General features: G+C 48.1%; 1 protein-coding gene across 2 annotated transcripts in view; it reads right to left on the bottom strand.

Moving 5' to 3' along the window:
- Positions 1 to 6,893: 6,893 nt before the first annotated feature.
- Positions 6,894 to 16,587, bottom strand: part of MARCHF8 (membrane associated ring-CH-type finger 8) — a 132,709-nt gene continuing 123,015 nt past the window's right edge. Inside the window, exons 4-8 of one of the 2 annotated variants that reach the window (XM_021699539.2) lie at positions 12,665 to 12,747; positions 11,577 to 12,416; positions 9,978 to 10,158; positions 7,683 to 7,830; positions 6,894 to 7,262 (exon numbers count right to left, since the gene is read on the bottom strand). In XM_021699539.2, the coding sequence (XP_021555214.2) occupies positions 6,958 to 7,262; positions 7,683 to 7,830; positions 9,978 to 10,158; positions 11,577 to 12,416; positions 12,665 to 12,747 (1,557 nt within the window). In that variant the 3' untranslated portion in view covers positions 6,894 to 6,957. The remainder of the gene's footprint in view (positions 7,263 to 7,682; positions 7,831 to 9,977; positions 10,159 to 11,576; positions 12,417 to 12,664; positions 12,748 to 16,587) is intronic. The other variant, XM_021699540.1, reaches the window with a different exon arrangement.

Raw genomic sequence — 16,587 nt, 5'->3', positions numbered from 1 at the left:
GTAAAACACAGGGTACCTGAGTGGCTCAGTCAGTTGAGCATCTGACTCTTGGTTTTGGCTCAGGTCATGATCTCAGGGTTGTGAGACTGAGTGCCACATCCGGCTCCATGCTCAGTGTGGGGTCTGCTTGAGATTCTCTCCCTCTCTCTCCTCCCCACTCTCACTTCTCTCTCTCTCAAATAGATAGATAAATAAAATCTTTTAAAAACCAAATAACATAAAATTTTAAAACACATTCCTAGCTCAAGAGCCTCACAAAAATAGGCACAGGCTGGATTTGGCCAGTGGGCTATAGTTTGTTAGCCCTGGTATAAAAAGACAGATAAGATTTGTGAAGAGCAGATAAGCATGTGACAAGAGGCACAAGAAAAGATGCTCAATATCATTAGTCATTGGGAAAATGCAAATTAAAACCATAAATGCAAATTAAAACCAAATTACAACTACACATCTATGAGAACAGCTAAAATTCTGTATTTTAGGTTAGTGACTGACACCAAATGTTGCAAGGGTTTGAAGTAACTGGAAGCTTCATACCTTGTTGGCGGGGATGTAAAATGGTACACCTGCCTTGGGAAAATGTTTGTTTAGTTTCTTATAAAACTAAACATCGCTACCCTCTCTGAACCAGCATTTTATGCTTATGTATTCACCCAAGAGAAATTAAAATGTGTCCACAAAAATAATCTCAACAGTTCTATTCATAATGGCCAAAAACTGGAAAGAGCTCAAGTCTCCAACTGTAAGAAAATGAAGAGACTGGTGTATTTAGAAAGTGGAATATTATTCAACACAAAACAGGAATGTGCGGATACAGGAGCATAGATGAAACTCAAAAACACTGTGCTGACTTAAAGAACCCCTACACAAGAGGGTAAACTGCATGACTCCACCAAAATTAAGCTCCAGGACAAGTTAAAACCAAAAATCAGAACAACGATTTTGTTTCAGAGGGTATGGGGACAGGGATGCACTGGGAAGGGGCAACAGAATTTTCAGGATTGAGATAATGTTCTGCATTTTGATACAGAACATCTGGTTTGGGGTTACACAGGTGTATACATCTGCCAAAACTCATCAAATGGTACACTTAAGATTTGTACATTTCACTGTATGTAAATTTTTCCTAAGAACAAAAAGAACCATAAATGTTGAATTGTAGCTAATAATATACAAACTTAAGTGGGGTGAAGTGTATACTTCTCATTGTAATTTACTCTGAAATGCATTAAAAAAGCAAGGTGATGGAAGGATAGTGTAATGAATAGATGGAGATATGTGGTAAAGTATATATAGCAAAATGTTAATTGTAGAATCTAGGGTAAATAACTTCTCACTTATACAATTATTCAAAATTTTTCATAAAATGGTGAAAAAAACGAACAGCACTTATTTGCCAGTTACATCAAACCAGAGTTAATGTTCTTTCACCATAAAAAGTAACGATGATTTAATGTAAAATATACCAAAAAACCCAAGAGAAATGGCCAAGGCATGGACATTCACATATGCAGACATGCAGGGTAAACAAAAGATGCTCAATCTCATTTACCCAAGAATGCAAAGTAAAACATCAATGAGATAAGAGGGAACGACAATCATTTTAGTAACAATTTAAAAAACACCAAATGATACAATGTAAGGAAAGAGACTCAAATTCTCATAAGTGAATCATTTTGGAGGGTGCTTTTGCAACTTAAAAGTTAAATGCCTTTACCCCTTTCTCCACTTCTAGGAATTCATCTTCAGAACTGCCCCCCCCCCCCGCCACCACACACACACACACAAGTGTACAAAGATAAATGTCATGGATGTGGACTTGAGCCTTGTTTCTAATAACAAAAGTCAAGTAAGCAACCTAAAGATCTGTATCAGTATCCAGTTTTTAGGTGAAAAAAGCAAGATGTGAGGGAGCGTGTCATGTGACTGCAGTAAGCAACACGCATTTCCCACAGATTTCAGACACGTGAAGAGTTTGTGATACCTTTACTGCATGACTATGGCCCAGACCTCTGCCTTCCAGGGACCCAGCGCTGGGTTCCTGCTCAAGGCCTTTCCCTGGGGAAGGGGCTGTTTGATGTTCTGCCTTTTTTTTTTTTTTAAACCATGCTGACCGCTTTGCTTGTTGTATGCCTGCCCCTCCTCTCGGAATGTTTAATCAAACATTTCATCTTTTCTGGTCATCTGATCATCTAGGTAGTTCTACTATAGCACCCGGATTCCTCCTCCTCCCACCAGCCTGACACCCCAAGTAATGAGCAGTATGTTAATATGTCAATGAATGGGGCTGTAAGAACAGGAGGCTGGCCTGCGAGTAGCTTGCCCCGACGGAGGGCTGAAGTGCGCCATGGCGCAACCCTCACCCCATCACTTTGTGGCTGGTGTTAAAGGGCAGAAAGGCCTGGGGAAGGCATGCTCAAGCCTGTGTGCAACCAAGATCCCACTGCGCATCTTTTCAGCCAAACTCATCAAATTTGGTGGATCCCCAAAGCAGAGAGGCTCCCCTTGGACAGAACCCCCCATCTCACCTCACTGAAGCAGACTGCTCTTTCAGCTCCACCCTCCTCACCCCTCCAACCATAGTCGAGCACCTGAGCACTCCCTCCCCTGCACGGGCACATACCCGTTCAGCTCTTCTGCGGTCCATCCTCCGCCAGAGGCCACAACAGCTCCCAAAGTCAGGCAAGGACACTTGTCAAAGTATCCTCCCGCTGAGCTCCAAAGTCTCCTGGCAGCTACTGTGGTACCTGGGCTCACCTAGGGGACAGTATGTACAGGGCAATCCTGGCCTGTTTTCACCTTATGCACCCAGGTAAAGGCAGGTGCCTGCCCTCAGCACACACAGCTCGAGAGACAGGAGGCTCCGAGACACCACCATGACTTAGGGAGACTGCATCAGAAGCCGGGAGATACAGCCAGCCTGAGCTATCACCAGAGATCCTGCTGGTCCTCCCTGGTTCTCCTACTCAGCTAGGCCAAGGCTCAGTGTTTGAACAGATAAGGCGAGTTAGGCATTAATCAACTGCTCCACCGTCACATCGCCATACATACCCTGAACTTGAACCCGGCTTCTCACAGGGCACAGAGTCCAAGTAGAGCCTGGATGTTTAAAGCAAGCACACCTGTGTGAGCTACTTCCGTATTTACTTCCAAGCCTGCACACTCTCCTGAACCCACCCCCTCCCCCCCAACCAACCACCAGTGTCGGGGGGGGGGGGGTAGGGGGACCTTCCCTGCCTGCAGGGACAGGCCGAGGAAAACAGCTACCTCCGGAGGTTGCATGATTTTCTTCCCCAACATTCAAGGCAGAGGATGGTGGAAAGGGGAGCAGAACCACTGGAATGCCTGCCAATGTTCCCTGCCTTCTTGCAGGAAAACACTTTCAGGGCAAAATCCCCTTTTAAAGAAATGCTTTATTGCTGCAATTAGACACCCCATGTATAACCCCCTCCCGAGAATGATTCAAGTGGTAATACTGAGAAAGTGAACATACACAAAAAGATACAAAACCAGACATTTAGACAACCAGAAACTCAGCAAGTTAAGAAAATCTTCAAATGTGAAGTGCCTTTTAGAAACTACGTCACACATGCCAGTGTAAATTTGGTTTTTATTAACAATCAGCTTTCTATAAACACTGCATCTAAATAGGTGAATAGCTGCACAACTTAATTACGTCCAAAACAAAGATAAATGTTTTTATTTCCCTATGTTTCGGTCTTTCCTTGGGCTGGAGAGGGAAGCTGCATATTTCAAATCAGATTCAAAAGGGAAAGTACTCAAGAAGTGTCTCTGCATGAGGCCGAAAGCACAGCATCGCGGCCCTCGGCCCCAGGCCGCCTCCAGCGCTACAGCCCCCCCGCCCCCACCAGGCAGCAGACGTAGCCCCAGCTGTGCAGGCCCCACCTGCAGCCCCGGAACTGGTCCACTGCCTGCGGCCTGCGTCTGCAACCAGGCAGGGCATGCCAGCAAGGTTGAGAACTAGACCCAGGAGACTGAAAAGAGTGGAATGAGGCAGAAAAGGAGGACACAGTAGAGGCGTGCAGCACAGCTTGAGAGTTTCCAGGTTTCTTAAAATCAACTCAGGCACAAAAACCAAATTCCTGCTGGCAGCCAAAGTCAGAAGCGCTCGAGCCAAACGAACTTTTGAGGGATAGAGGCCAAATCAGAGAGGGCTGGCTGGCAACACCCGAGGCCACTTCCCTCCCCACCTGGCCTGGCCCCCAAGTACCAACCCTCCAGGCCCTGAGACCCACCAGCTCATCCCACGTTTCTGGTTCAGCCAAGTGTTGTCCTCCACCAAAGCCATGTGCAGAATGAGGGGGAGACGGGAATAAATACCGCCCCCCCCCCCAAAAAAAAACTAGAAGGCAAGCTGCTATGGACTAAAGGAACCCCTGGCAGACCCACCGCCCCCACGAGATGACAGCACAGCACCACCTTTCCAGAGCTGCTGGCTTCCTGGGTCTGTCTCTGGGAGGTAGAGATTAGAGCCGGGACTAAGGATGGAGTCAGAGGTGCTCAACTAGAACCTATGAGAAAAGAGAAAGGCAAGAGGGCATCTGTGTGCCAACCCAGGAGAGGAAAGAAGGATGTGGGATGGACCGTCCCCAGGCAGAAGGCTTTTTTTTTAGGAGCTTGGTGAAGGTGATGAGATGGTGTTAGGCCTTCCTGAAAAGAAGGGAGGGTTTCACATGAGAGCAACACAGCAGTCATGGTTATAAAGGCACCTTTGCCACAGAGGGTGCCAGCCATGAGAGGTGGGCTGCCCAGAGGCCATCCCTACCTAAGCACGCTTTCCTCTCTGCAGAAGTCTTAGTGACTTTCAAGTTCAGCATAAGGGGTTCCATCAGGGAGAGGGGAAGGAATCCCACTTAAAAATCGATCCCAGTCTTCATGTGACTACTCATCTGCTGTAAGAGGGCAAGGCCAAGGGGCCTTGCCTGGGCAGCTCTAAGGGACACAGGCAGGGCTGGCCCAGGACTCGGCTCCCCTGAGTAGACAGCGTGTAGCTGCCTGGCGTCCGCAGGCTGAGAAGGAGTGTGGGTAATTGCACTTTGGGGCACAGTGAACACAGGCACGGACTGGATGCGGCCTGGGAGACGGAGAGAGAGAGCAGGCTGACCTATTTTCAGGGGCTGGCCATGGCTGGACGGTGCCTGCCAAGCCAGAGGAAGGCCACGGTGGGGTGGGGCAGCTCCTCAGACCAGAGTCCGTGATGCCAATGAATCAGACACCGCATGCGAAGAGACGGCAGGGCAAAGCCTGCTACCACGCACCCTGCCCCAGAGCTCAGACACGCTTCAGCCTCCTCCTGGCTTTCCAAACAAACCAGAGCACTTCTACTCTGAAAGGCAAAGGGATCGTCTTGTGTTTGCTTCATCCTCTTAACAAGACAGGCAAGGCACCTAAGGCTCAGGGGACTGAGGGCAGGACCCCCAAGCATCCTTCCCCTTAGAAGAGGCTCTACAGATGCAGTGTCACCTGGAGAGTAAGTACCTGGGCACATGCCTGTGACACTGCAGACCCTCCTGGCCTATTTTCCTGGAGTTAACTCCTATTTACCTGGCGAAGCGAAACTCATTTTTAAAAACAGAATTTTAAGCAGACTTTAAAGGGACAAAGGCCATTTGATGGTAGTGATTTTGGTTTTGTCTTATGAAAATGGTACAGGAGATAATCCCTGATGATAGAATGAACTGATCACAAGGATCCTCTCTGTCCAGTCCAGTTAAGGCTATACACGGGTAGAGGTGGGGCTGGGGGCAGTGACCGTGGGCCCCGGCAGTTTGCTGCTCACTCTTGGCCTTTGTCCCAGAGCCAGCCCGTCTGTTTCTCTGCCCAGGCCAGTGACCCACAGGACCTCCCCAGGACCAGAGGCCATCCAAGGTAGCAGGCACCCAGGAGCACCCCTGGTGTCCGAGCCCCAGACCAGGGCAGCGCACGCTTACGCTTTTGGTGAAGCCAGCACAAACTGGAGAGCTTTGTCCGGAGAGGAGTCATTTTAAATACTCATTTTTGTTCTAATTACTCACTTCCTTTCATTTAGATCTCACATAACCTTCTTTTTCAGTGTTGTCCAAAAAGAAATGTTTGGGGCAGTCTTTAGACTTATAAAATAGGCTTGAAACCACAGGAATTGGGCTCAAATTGCCATCTGGCATCCATTAATTTCCATGAAATGTTAGGAAAAAGCCTCAGATCTGTTTGTCCTGCTTTAGAGCCACAAGTCCCTTTGATGCACACAGAGCAGATGTCAGGTTTTTTAGAATATATAAGGCAAAAAGGGTTTTAGATCTATTATAACGTAAAAGAGATCATGAAAGGAAGGCTTCTAAATGAGACGTTCTTTTAAATGTCCATCCCACTGGACACACATATTACAAAATAAAGATTCTCTCTTTGTAAAGTGCTGTTTGCTTAGTGAATCCCTCGCCACCACGCACAGAGCACCACAGCCCCGTCTGCTCCGGAAAACGGCCAGCAGCAGCGTCAACAGACGGGCTTAGCTCCTGGGCTCTTCTTGGTGAGGAGGGAAATCCTCTCATCACGGCTGCTAGACAGTCCCAAACACTCCGCGCCAGGGTGGGGGCTGCTGCCAACCGGGAGAGGCCGGGGTGCCACCCTGCTCCTGCTCTTCCCTCGGGTTGGGCATTTTATTCTCTCATTCTGCTCAAGGTCTCATGGGCCACAGCCCAGCCAGCTCCCCATCACAAGGCATCACGGGGACCTCCCTTCCCGTGGAAATGCTGGCAGAAGTGGAACCCGGCCGTGCACAGCCAATGTGAGGGCTTTCCGGAAGATTCACTAAGGAGGGGTTAGAAAAAGAGAAGCCATTAAAACAGTCACCTGCCTGGTCTATGCTATTAAAGGACGTAAGAAAAGGTACACAATTGGCAGTAAACAATTTCCTTCAGCTGTTCTTCGATGTCCAGGAAAACTAACCCCTGCACAAAATCAGACATGAACGATTTCTGTTCCAGTGTCTTCAGGTTCTGTCCAACAAGAAGAGTTTGTGTCAGAATGACAGATTCCATGTCCATCTTTATTTTCAAAGTTCGGTTCTGTTAGTGCAGATTTTTCGAAAATATTCTTTTTGCTTGTTTCTGGACAGTTTTGAACATAGATTACTCTGTTATAAGCCTTGAGTCTCTTCCATAATTGTACATACACTTTGCACTGAACATACATAAAAAGAAGTCCGCCGGTAAAGCCGATGGCCACAACCACCAGTTTAGTCCAAAAAGGCCACTCTAGGATTCCTGGAAGGGGAAAAACCCGGTTAGCCTACCAGCAGACCTAATTTAAGATCTAAAGTAAACAAAACACAACTTCTGACCTTCCCACCCATGACCAATGGATTCTTCACTCATCAAATCTTGCTTCATCAAAGGTGGTATGGCAGAGGGATGGCAGAGGGTATCCACTCTCTTATCTTGCTGCTCTTCCAGGAGACAGTGTGTGGAGATTCTCCCTGATCTGACCTCTTCTAACTGGGTTTTTAAAAAAGTACTCACCACAGCAAGAGAAACATCCAAAAACGATGCTTGGTTCTTCATAATTGATGCCCCTGCTCCAGAAACCCAGACATTTGAAGTCTGACTTAAAAACCAATCTGGAATGACCCCCATGCGTTATCCAGGATCTCTATGCTGAGCTCATCTTTCACTCTGAGCACATACCTGTTGCCTGTCCGTGTTTGATCTCCTCGGTGGTACGGTCGATGAGCACATACAAGGACCAGACCACACAGGTGATGGCGATGACATGGAATGTCACTGAGCACATGATCTTCCTGCGCTCACTGGCCGTCATCTGCAACTTCTCCCACTGGAAAGACAACACACAGAGCATGAGGTGCAGGACCCCAGACATAAAGGGCTACAATGGGGGTGAGAGCACTGTAGATGGGTAAGATTGGCTTTCTCTCCCCTCCCCTTTTCCCAGACTTCATGAATTTTCCCAAATACCAAAAGTCATTCGCCTTAAACCACTTGGCTTCAACCAGGTACCAGGCACTGGTATTCTGTCAACAGCCAACTTTTTATGCAATGAAAAGAAGCTGGGATCAAGATGAGCTATGGACCACAACCAGAAATCAATCCTCTTGTCTGCTTATTCTTGCAGGCAGACAGCCAATGGCTAGCTGAAGGACTCTATGGTTGCAGTCCTGATGAAACCAGCATGTTGGCCCCCGACCCAGGTGGCACACAGGAGACCTCCCTGCCTTGCTGACTGGCGTGGGCAAGGGGAAGAGGGTTGATGACGCCACAACACACTAGCAGATGGGTCACACTACATCATGAAGGTGATGGCAGAAGGCGCTCACTCTTTGGTCCTTTACTGCTTTGGCAGCAACAGCTTGAAATCGATGCTAAGAGTTCCTGGTACAAGCAGGCTCTGCCAGTCCCATCTCCTCTAGGAGCTCATTAATTGACTCCAAAGAGCCAGATTTTCTCTTTCATTTACTGCTTTCCGAATCAGAAGAAAACATAAAGATAGAGAAAAAGAACAAAGTGTAAACACTCTGCATATCCTTGGCCAGCCCTAGTCACAGCCTCTCTCCAGATGGTTCTATGTAGGACAAGCGGAAAGTAGAGCCTCGTGGATTATCTACATCGGTCGAATTGCTACAAGTCTCATTTGAGGGACCAGCAGAGAGTAGGTATCCAATAAATTATACGGTCTTTATGGGGCAAAACATTTTTTAAGTAGTTTGCATCTGCCTCTCCAACACCTCGAGTGCTTTTTGCTATGGTTTTATATAGTATCTTCTTTTGGCTTTCCTCCTAAAATGCCCCCCTGCTCCCTGATTTCCTATTTCTTTACATACACTCAGCCCAAGCCTTTCACACTGACCTGAAACGCTCACCCTCACCTTTTTGGTGTATGCTTTTTTACACAGTCTGACCTCTCTAAACTCCTTTCACTTTACTCCAAATCCTACTGACCCTTCAAGAACGGCTTGAACACCCAAACATTCTGTGACGCTACCACCACTCCACCTCCCCAAGGCTCCAGCCCCCAGCCAATGCTCCTAAATGTCTGACGTGCTCTGCCACCATTTAATTGAACATTCGTGTGTTGTGATGTGATTGTGTGATCCCCCTTGAATATACCTATCAAAAGTCTGAGATATGAACAAGTCTTATTCTACCAAACAAAAACTTATGTGCTGGGCATATAGAGAAACACATTAAACCACTTACACAGGAGGTGCCTACCAGACGAGGCTCCACCCAGAGGGAGCCGTGACGTGGGGCCTGAAGAGAGGTGCGTTTCCCGTAGGGCCTGCAGTTCCTCTCTTTTCCCACCCACCCTGTGATGTTTGTTGTTGAAAGTTTTCACTGGGGGGATTGACCCTCCCTTGAAGCGTCCTCTTCGCTGGTATGTGGCCCTCCTGGTAATGACTGGCTTTGCTCTCCCCGCAGGATCTGCCACTGTGAAGGGGATGATGAGAGCCCTCTGATCACCCCCTGCCGCTGCACGGGGGGGGGGCCTGCACTTCGTGCACCAGACCTGCCTGCATCCCCCTACCAACTAGCAAATACTTACCACAGGTATCTAACAACTAAATGTACTATGTGTTTTGTGCAAGGGTAACAATATAGAGTCCTAATCAGAGGCAAGACATGAACGGTTAATACATACAAAATTAAATGCTAAGATGTCACAAAACAGTCTGTGGTCCCAACATGGGGCCAAACAACTGACACAGACAAGCAAGCAGTCTTAGTCTGACTGAAAAACACGTTAGGACCGAAGGGTCAGAAAGAGCGTCCTCCTGAGAGGAGGGAGCAGGAAAGAAGACCCGGAAATGACGACGCCTGCAGCATGAACACCTGCGCCGGCACCCACTTCTGACAGACAGGAGCGTAAGCGAGCTACGGCTTCGTCCCGGCCAAGGGGCTACTCTGCCAGGGGCCCCTCATTTCCAAGAGGTGAGAGCACTTCCGAAGGTGTCCCCTTCCACGTACTTTTCGCAAAGGCTTCAGCTTGACCTCCATGATGAACTCGTACTTGCAGAGCTCACAGCAGCGCGTGTCGGAGCTCTTGATCCACTGCTGCAGGCAGGTCTGGTGCACGAAGTGCAGGCTCCCCGTGCAGCGGCAGGGGGTGATCAGAGGGCTCTCATCATCCCCTTCACAGTGGCAGATCCTGCGGGGAGAGCAAAGCCAGTCATTACCAGGAGGGCCACATACCAGCGAAGAGGACGCTTCAAGGGAGGGTCAATCCCCCCAGTGAAAACTTTCAACAACAAACATCACAGAAAGGACCACAAGCACAAAAACACACAAACACGGACGTGAACAATGACTACAAACTAAAAACTTCTAGCTTACCGCACCAACATGGAAAGTCTGGATGGCATTTTGCATCAGAGAGGAAAAAATGATATAAGAAATGACAAAGCAGTCATTTTTGGGAAGATTTAAGAACTTCACTGAAAGCCAAATTTAAGGCAACATGGAAGCCTCTTTCACAACGTGTTAAAATAATTAGAAGAAACATTTCTGTGTAAAACAAAACTAGCACTCTACTTTCCAAAAATACCAGTGACTTGAAAAGATGATGAACTTGCTTTTTAGTCATAATCACTGACTTCACCTTCACACACCATACTACACATCTCCGTCCTCCCTCAGACAGTACACAGAGAAAACACAGGACCTCTCCTGGACCTAAAAACCCCATGAGAAGGTGCCATTTGTTTCTTTTTTGAGGAAGTGATAATTTTAAATCACTCATGATTTCTAAGGGTGCATGCAAGAGGATGTAGCTACTGACCTCAAGGAACTTAGCAGACTTTTGAGAAAAGGAAGGGTCTGATCCAGCAGCTGGAGAACAGGTAGGGACACCTGGCCTGACAGGAGCTGGGCCCTGGCCAGGCTCACAGCTCTTTGTTTCTGTGAGAGGGGTTTCTGATCCAACTATTAGAAATGGTAACAGCTGGCCCGGAAGGGGCGCCCAGGGAAAGACTGGAATAGGGAAAGCTTGAGCGTGGTGACAAAAAGCGGATTCTGAAAGATTCTGGAAGCCAGACAAGGATGCTGCACACGGGAAGACAAAGGTGGGAAGTGGAGTCAGAACCTGGGCAGAGGTGACCACATCCGAGTTAAAAAGGAAGGAAGGAAGGTGCTGCGGGAGGCCGGCCTCTTCCCATGTACACTGTGTTGCAACTGGAACAAAGGGTAAAAATGAAGCTGGAAGGGGCAGCCAATGCTTAACATCTAGATCCTCAAGCTGGAAAACGAGATACTATTTTCTTTCTTCCAATTTCCTTAAGCAAACTCTACTTATTTTTGGTTGAGAAGAGTCAGCTTGGCCTTTAATATGTGTAGCTTCTTCCCCTTTAATCATCTGTGAAACTATGTGGGACCCGTCTCATAAAAACTGGTTTGTCAAATGATATCAATACTCCATTGTTCTGGAGAAAACCATTAACCCACAATTGTCTACCAACGCCCCCCCCCCATTACTTCATTTTCCTGAAACTTCACATATTAAAAGCAAGATGAGGCCACCGAGGTCTGGGGAGCAGAGCTGGTCAGAATGGTGGTTCTTGGCAAACCAACCTGCAGGCATCCCCTGACGTGGACACAGGAGAGATCGGGGGGCATTTTTCAGAGGGGGGAGAAGGACAATCCAGGTCACTGTCCTTCTCCACTGAGCAGAGGGGCGCCCGCAGGACCTTGCTTTTCCACTTTGCAGATGTGCTGTCCTCAAAGACATCGTCGTCTCCCATCTCATCCGAGCAGAAGCCCGCGCTCCCTGCCAGCCCGCTGGAGGACTTGGCGGTGTGCAGACGGGCGGCACAGTTCTCCAGCTCATGGAACCTGTGCAGGCTGCGGGTGCTCGAGCCGTGTGAGAGCGAGAACAGGTACCGGAGCAGCCGCCGGCTCCGGGACACGGCTTCGCCATCTGCTTTCTCCTCCAAAAGAGGGACGTGCGTGCCCCCCTTGCCGGCTTCCACCTCTGAGGCAGTTGATCGATTGGCAGAAAGGGAGGAAACACAAGAATGTTTGGAATTGCCAAGAGGTTTGCAATGCAGTGCTCTTTTTTCCTTCTGGTGGAACCTGTTTATTCTCAGACCCGGATCTGGAGGGAGTATCAGTTTCCCTTCGGAGCAAGTTCTTTCCACATAGTCAAAACTTTCCACAGTATCCTGGGCCTTCTCGCCCACATCGTTTAAGGATTTTGAGAACTTTAGTGTTCTTCTGGCTTTGGTATTGTCAACAGGCTTCAAGGCCTGGGCCCGTTCTGAACCACAGGAATTTCTCTTGGACAATGTGTCTTTACAGATAACTGTCACAGTGAGCCCTTGCGTCAGAGAACTCTGGCAGGGAGGAGCTTTCAAGACAACAGCAGACTGCACGGGACTTTGGTGACAACATTCAGAACACACTGCACTGGAACTGCATGCAGAGAACAGTGGAATAAAAGCACAGGAAGTAAAAACAATCTTAAAAGAGAATAGACATCCAAGTGAAGAAATGAGACTCGTGTGGTAACTTGGTGAGCAAACAGTACATAAACCTGAGCCAGCTGTGTTTACAGCAAAGGCATACTAACCGAGCAAATGGAAAATCGAGAACCTGCAGACACTAATGCTTATTTCCGGGATGTCACATGAACCCCTACAGCATCTGAAGCAGAGCGTTACCTGCAGATGTCCTGATTGGACGGTGTGACAGAAGAGCGAGGGAAGGCGGACACCGGAGCCGACGCCAACGAAGAACCCCCAGCCTGCAATGACACACCTCCAGTCAGTTACAGAGGAAAGAGCAAAGGGGACAGTGACACCATCTCCTTCTGAATGGCAATGGACAGAGAATCTAAGAACACCTGCTATTTCCTACTGCTCTCTGAGTAATACATATTTAAGGTCCTGATGAGCTGAGGCAAAACAAATCAAACAGCACTCTTTTCTTCTATGGGTGTAAAAGTGTAGCCAAGAACTATTTGAGACTCTACAGCAGCAATACCAATCTCCCGCAGATTCAGTGCTCCTTTATTTCCTGAGCATCTAAATTTATTTAGTTCAGGGGCACGTGGGTGGCTCAGTCAGTTAAGCGGCTGCCTTCGGCTCAGGTCATGATCCCAGGCTCCTGGGATCGAGCCCCGCGTCGGGCTCCCTGCTCAGCAGAGAGCCTGCTTCTCCCTTTCCCTCTGCCTGCCGCTCTGCCTACTTGTGCTCTCTGTCAACTAAATAAATTTTTTAAAAATCTTTAAATTGAATTAGTTCATACATAGTCAAGAAATCAAGTACTAGACGGGGAGGGGGGGCGGGCGGGGGGAGCTGGCTGGCTCAGTCGGTACAGCATGCAATTCTTGATCTCAGGGTCATAAGTTCAAGCCCCACATTGGGAGCCTACAGAAGGGGAGGGGAGGGGAGGGGAAAAGAGAGAAGAGAAGAGAAAAGAACCAGATGGAATCTGCAAATGCAAAAGAGATGTGAGGGGCCTTCCCTGCCAGTGCTTACCTTCCCCACCTGGCACTCTTTAACCTGGTTCCAGGGGTAATCCTAATCAGGATGGCTGGATGTGAGTGCTCTCTCCTACTCACCCTACACTGGGTCCAGGACACCTTGCTACCCCGCCGCCAGAACTCTTTACACAAAAGGGAGACTAGGTGACCACAGGGCCACCAATCCATAGCTCGACCTGGGGCCCTGGAGGGGGCTGAGCACAGAAGGTTCCCAAGAGTTCTAATCATGGGATTGTGATTTAAGAAAAAGAATCAAGATGTAGTGAAAAGAAGGGCCATATGCACCCCAATGTTCATAGCAGCCATGTCCGCAACAGCCAAACTGTGGAAAGAGCCGAGATGCCCTTCAACAGATGAATGGATAAAGAAGATGTGGTCCATATATACAATGGGATATTGCTCAGCCATCAGAAAGGATGAATACCCAACTTTTACATCAACATGGATGGGACTGGAGGAGATTATGCTAAGTGAAGTAAGTCAAGCAGAGAAAGTCAATTATCATATGATTTCACTTATTTGTGGAACATAAGGAATAGCATGGAGGACATTAGGAGAAGGAAGGGAAAAATGAAGCGGGGTGGAAATCGGAGGGAGAGATGAACCATGAGAGACTATGGACTCTGAGAAACAAACAGGGTTTTAGAGGGGAGGGGGGTGGGGGATGGGTTGGCCCGGTGATGGGTATTAAGGAGGGCACATACTGCATGGAGCACTGGGTGTTATACGAAAACAATGGATTGTGGATCACCACATCAAAAACGAATGACGTATTGTATGGTGACTAACATAACATAATAAAATAAAATTTAAAAAAAAAAAGAAAATTTAAATTTGAAAGAATGTGTAGCAAAAGGTCGTGACACAGATCAGGGGCCTTGAGGGCTTATAAACAAGCCAAGATGAGAAAAGAGCTCTAGGAGGGTGAAGGAGCACCACAGTGGAAAGAGAAGTGGAAGGAGAGAAACAGGAAGAGTGTACCTCAGCCTCCCAGGGTCCCCCAGCCTCCCACTCCAACCTCTCTGGGATCCTTGCTACGCCTTCTCTAGACTCAGATTCCTGAGTTCCCATGGCCCTCAGAGCACTATGCATATTCATATAAATGCATTCTTCCCTCCTAAGACAGTCAGCTTGAGTGAGCATCTGCCCCACACACCTAAACAGCCACATGAAAACAGTACCATGAGTCTTATCAAGAGCAAGCCCACATTACCTCCCTACCTTCCCCAGGCACACCACCCTCCCAAGTGGCCTTCAGCCCTGCTCCATGATTCGAGGGAGGCCCACAATTCCCTGGCTGAGGTCTAGACCCCACTCTTGCTAAGCCCCATCCCCAGGGGCTGGGTCTCATCCTGGCACTGAAGCTACGGGACCCCTGCCATGGGCCAGCCACCAAGACCGGCAGCACCACTGCCCAGAAGCTCTCCCCATCTGCCCTCCCCAGCAAATGCGCCCACCTGGAGAGAGCCAGACCTGGCAGTCATATTGAGGGCTTCAATGGTCCCGCTCCCCAGCTGGAGAACTAAACATCACTTTAAAATCCAGCTCAACCTGAAACCTGGTCCAAGAAGTTACATGATATCACATTGAATGTGTGTGCTAAAATCCTGCAGTAGTACTCAACTAGCACATCTGCTCAGTCACCAAAGAACCCACATGTTCTAACTGAATGTGGAAAATAGTCGGTTTCCTGGGAGGAGGCAGGTCTCAGACAGGAAGCTGAAATCAAAAGAAAATGGCTTCTCACTCCCGTCCTGAATTCAAGTGACCCATGTCAAAAAGGGAAGTCTGGGGTAGTGATCACATCATCACACACCCAAAACAGGGGAGTGCTGGGTGTCAGGAGGGAAGAGCCTCAGGACAGAGCAAGGCCTGCACCAGGGAAGCAGCCAGACGGCCCACACCCACAACAGGACCTGGGATCACTTCCCCATGAATTTGGTGTCTCAGGTGGACCCCTGGGAGCTCATACAGTCATGTGTGTACCTGCAGCAAAGCATCATGCCTGTGAGTCAGTGGCAGCGGTTCCAAGCCCCTGATCTGCTTATTTAGGGAAAAAGGAATAGTCTCAACATCCTATCCGTGTCCCTGTCTTCATTTCATCCTCTCCAATCCCACAAAAAATCATGAGACACTTTCAGCAGGTAATGTCCAAGCCTCAACAAGCCTCCCAATTACAGAGAAAAAATTTCTCTTATTAGATCATGAGGTTTCAAGGAAATTTTTAAAAATCTACTTTCTGTTGTTTTATATAAATACAAACCAACAAGGGCACCTGGGTGGCTCAGTCAATTAAGTGTCTGCCTTCAGCAGATCGAGTCCCACATCGGGCTCCTCTGCTTCTCCTTCTATCCCTCCTCCCTGCTCCTGATCTCTCGCTCTCTCTCTCAAATAAATAAATAAAATCTTTATAAATACATCCATACATACAAACCAACAAATTCCTTATCCTGGCTGACTCCTCCAGTAAGAATGAGAAAACAAGCAAGATTTGTGGGGCCATCACAGATCTCTTAAGAGGCGCCTGCTGTTTCCAGCTAAAGAAGTTGAAGTTCAGGACAAGTCCACATGTAAAACGATCACCAAAGCATAGCATCAACAATTTTAAAAAGCTTAACTTGTTGCTGGTATCAAGCTGAGTAAAATCTATCAACCTACCAATGAGGATTTAAAAGACTGGAATGATCGTCAACAGCAAGGACAAAATGAAGCCTACAAATACAGTTCAAATACAGTGCCAGAATCCAGCTGGGGACGTTAAGGTAAGTCAGGGGCCAGCAGTGCCCCGTCAGAGGCTTGGAGCACTGGTGAGCTCTCCCGCTCAGCCCGAGGGCAGAGGGCAGAGGGCAGGTGGCAGGGGGGAGGCTACGGGCCAGCACTACTCGCCTTAAGGGAAAAGGAGAGCACCCTCTCTCCTCCAGAAGATCAGACCACACCAGGACTCTGCTGTAAAAGTACGTGTAAATGTTCATAATGAGAACATTCCCATGTGTCGAGAAAACTAAAGCCCTGTGTTCCTGAAGCTCTTTGTTGGTTCTCAAACAAAAGTTCTGGTCATGTAAAGGAATGTAAAGCAATCTCACTACAAAAAAATTTTCG

Source organism: Neomonachus schauinslandi, chromosome 6, assembly GCF_002201575.2.
Source record: "Neomonachus schauinslandi chromosome 6, ASM220157v2, whole genome shotgun sequence".
NCBI lineage: Eukaryota > Metazoa > Chordata > Mammalia > Carnivora > Phocidae > Neomonachus > Neomonachus schauinslandi.
This window is presented reverse-complemented; position numbering and strand designations above follow the sequence as displayed.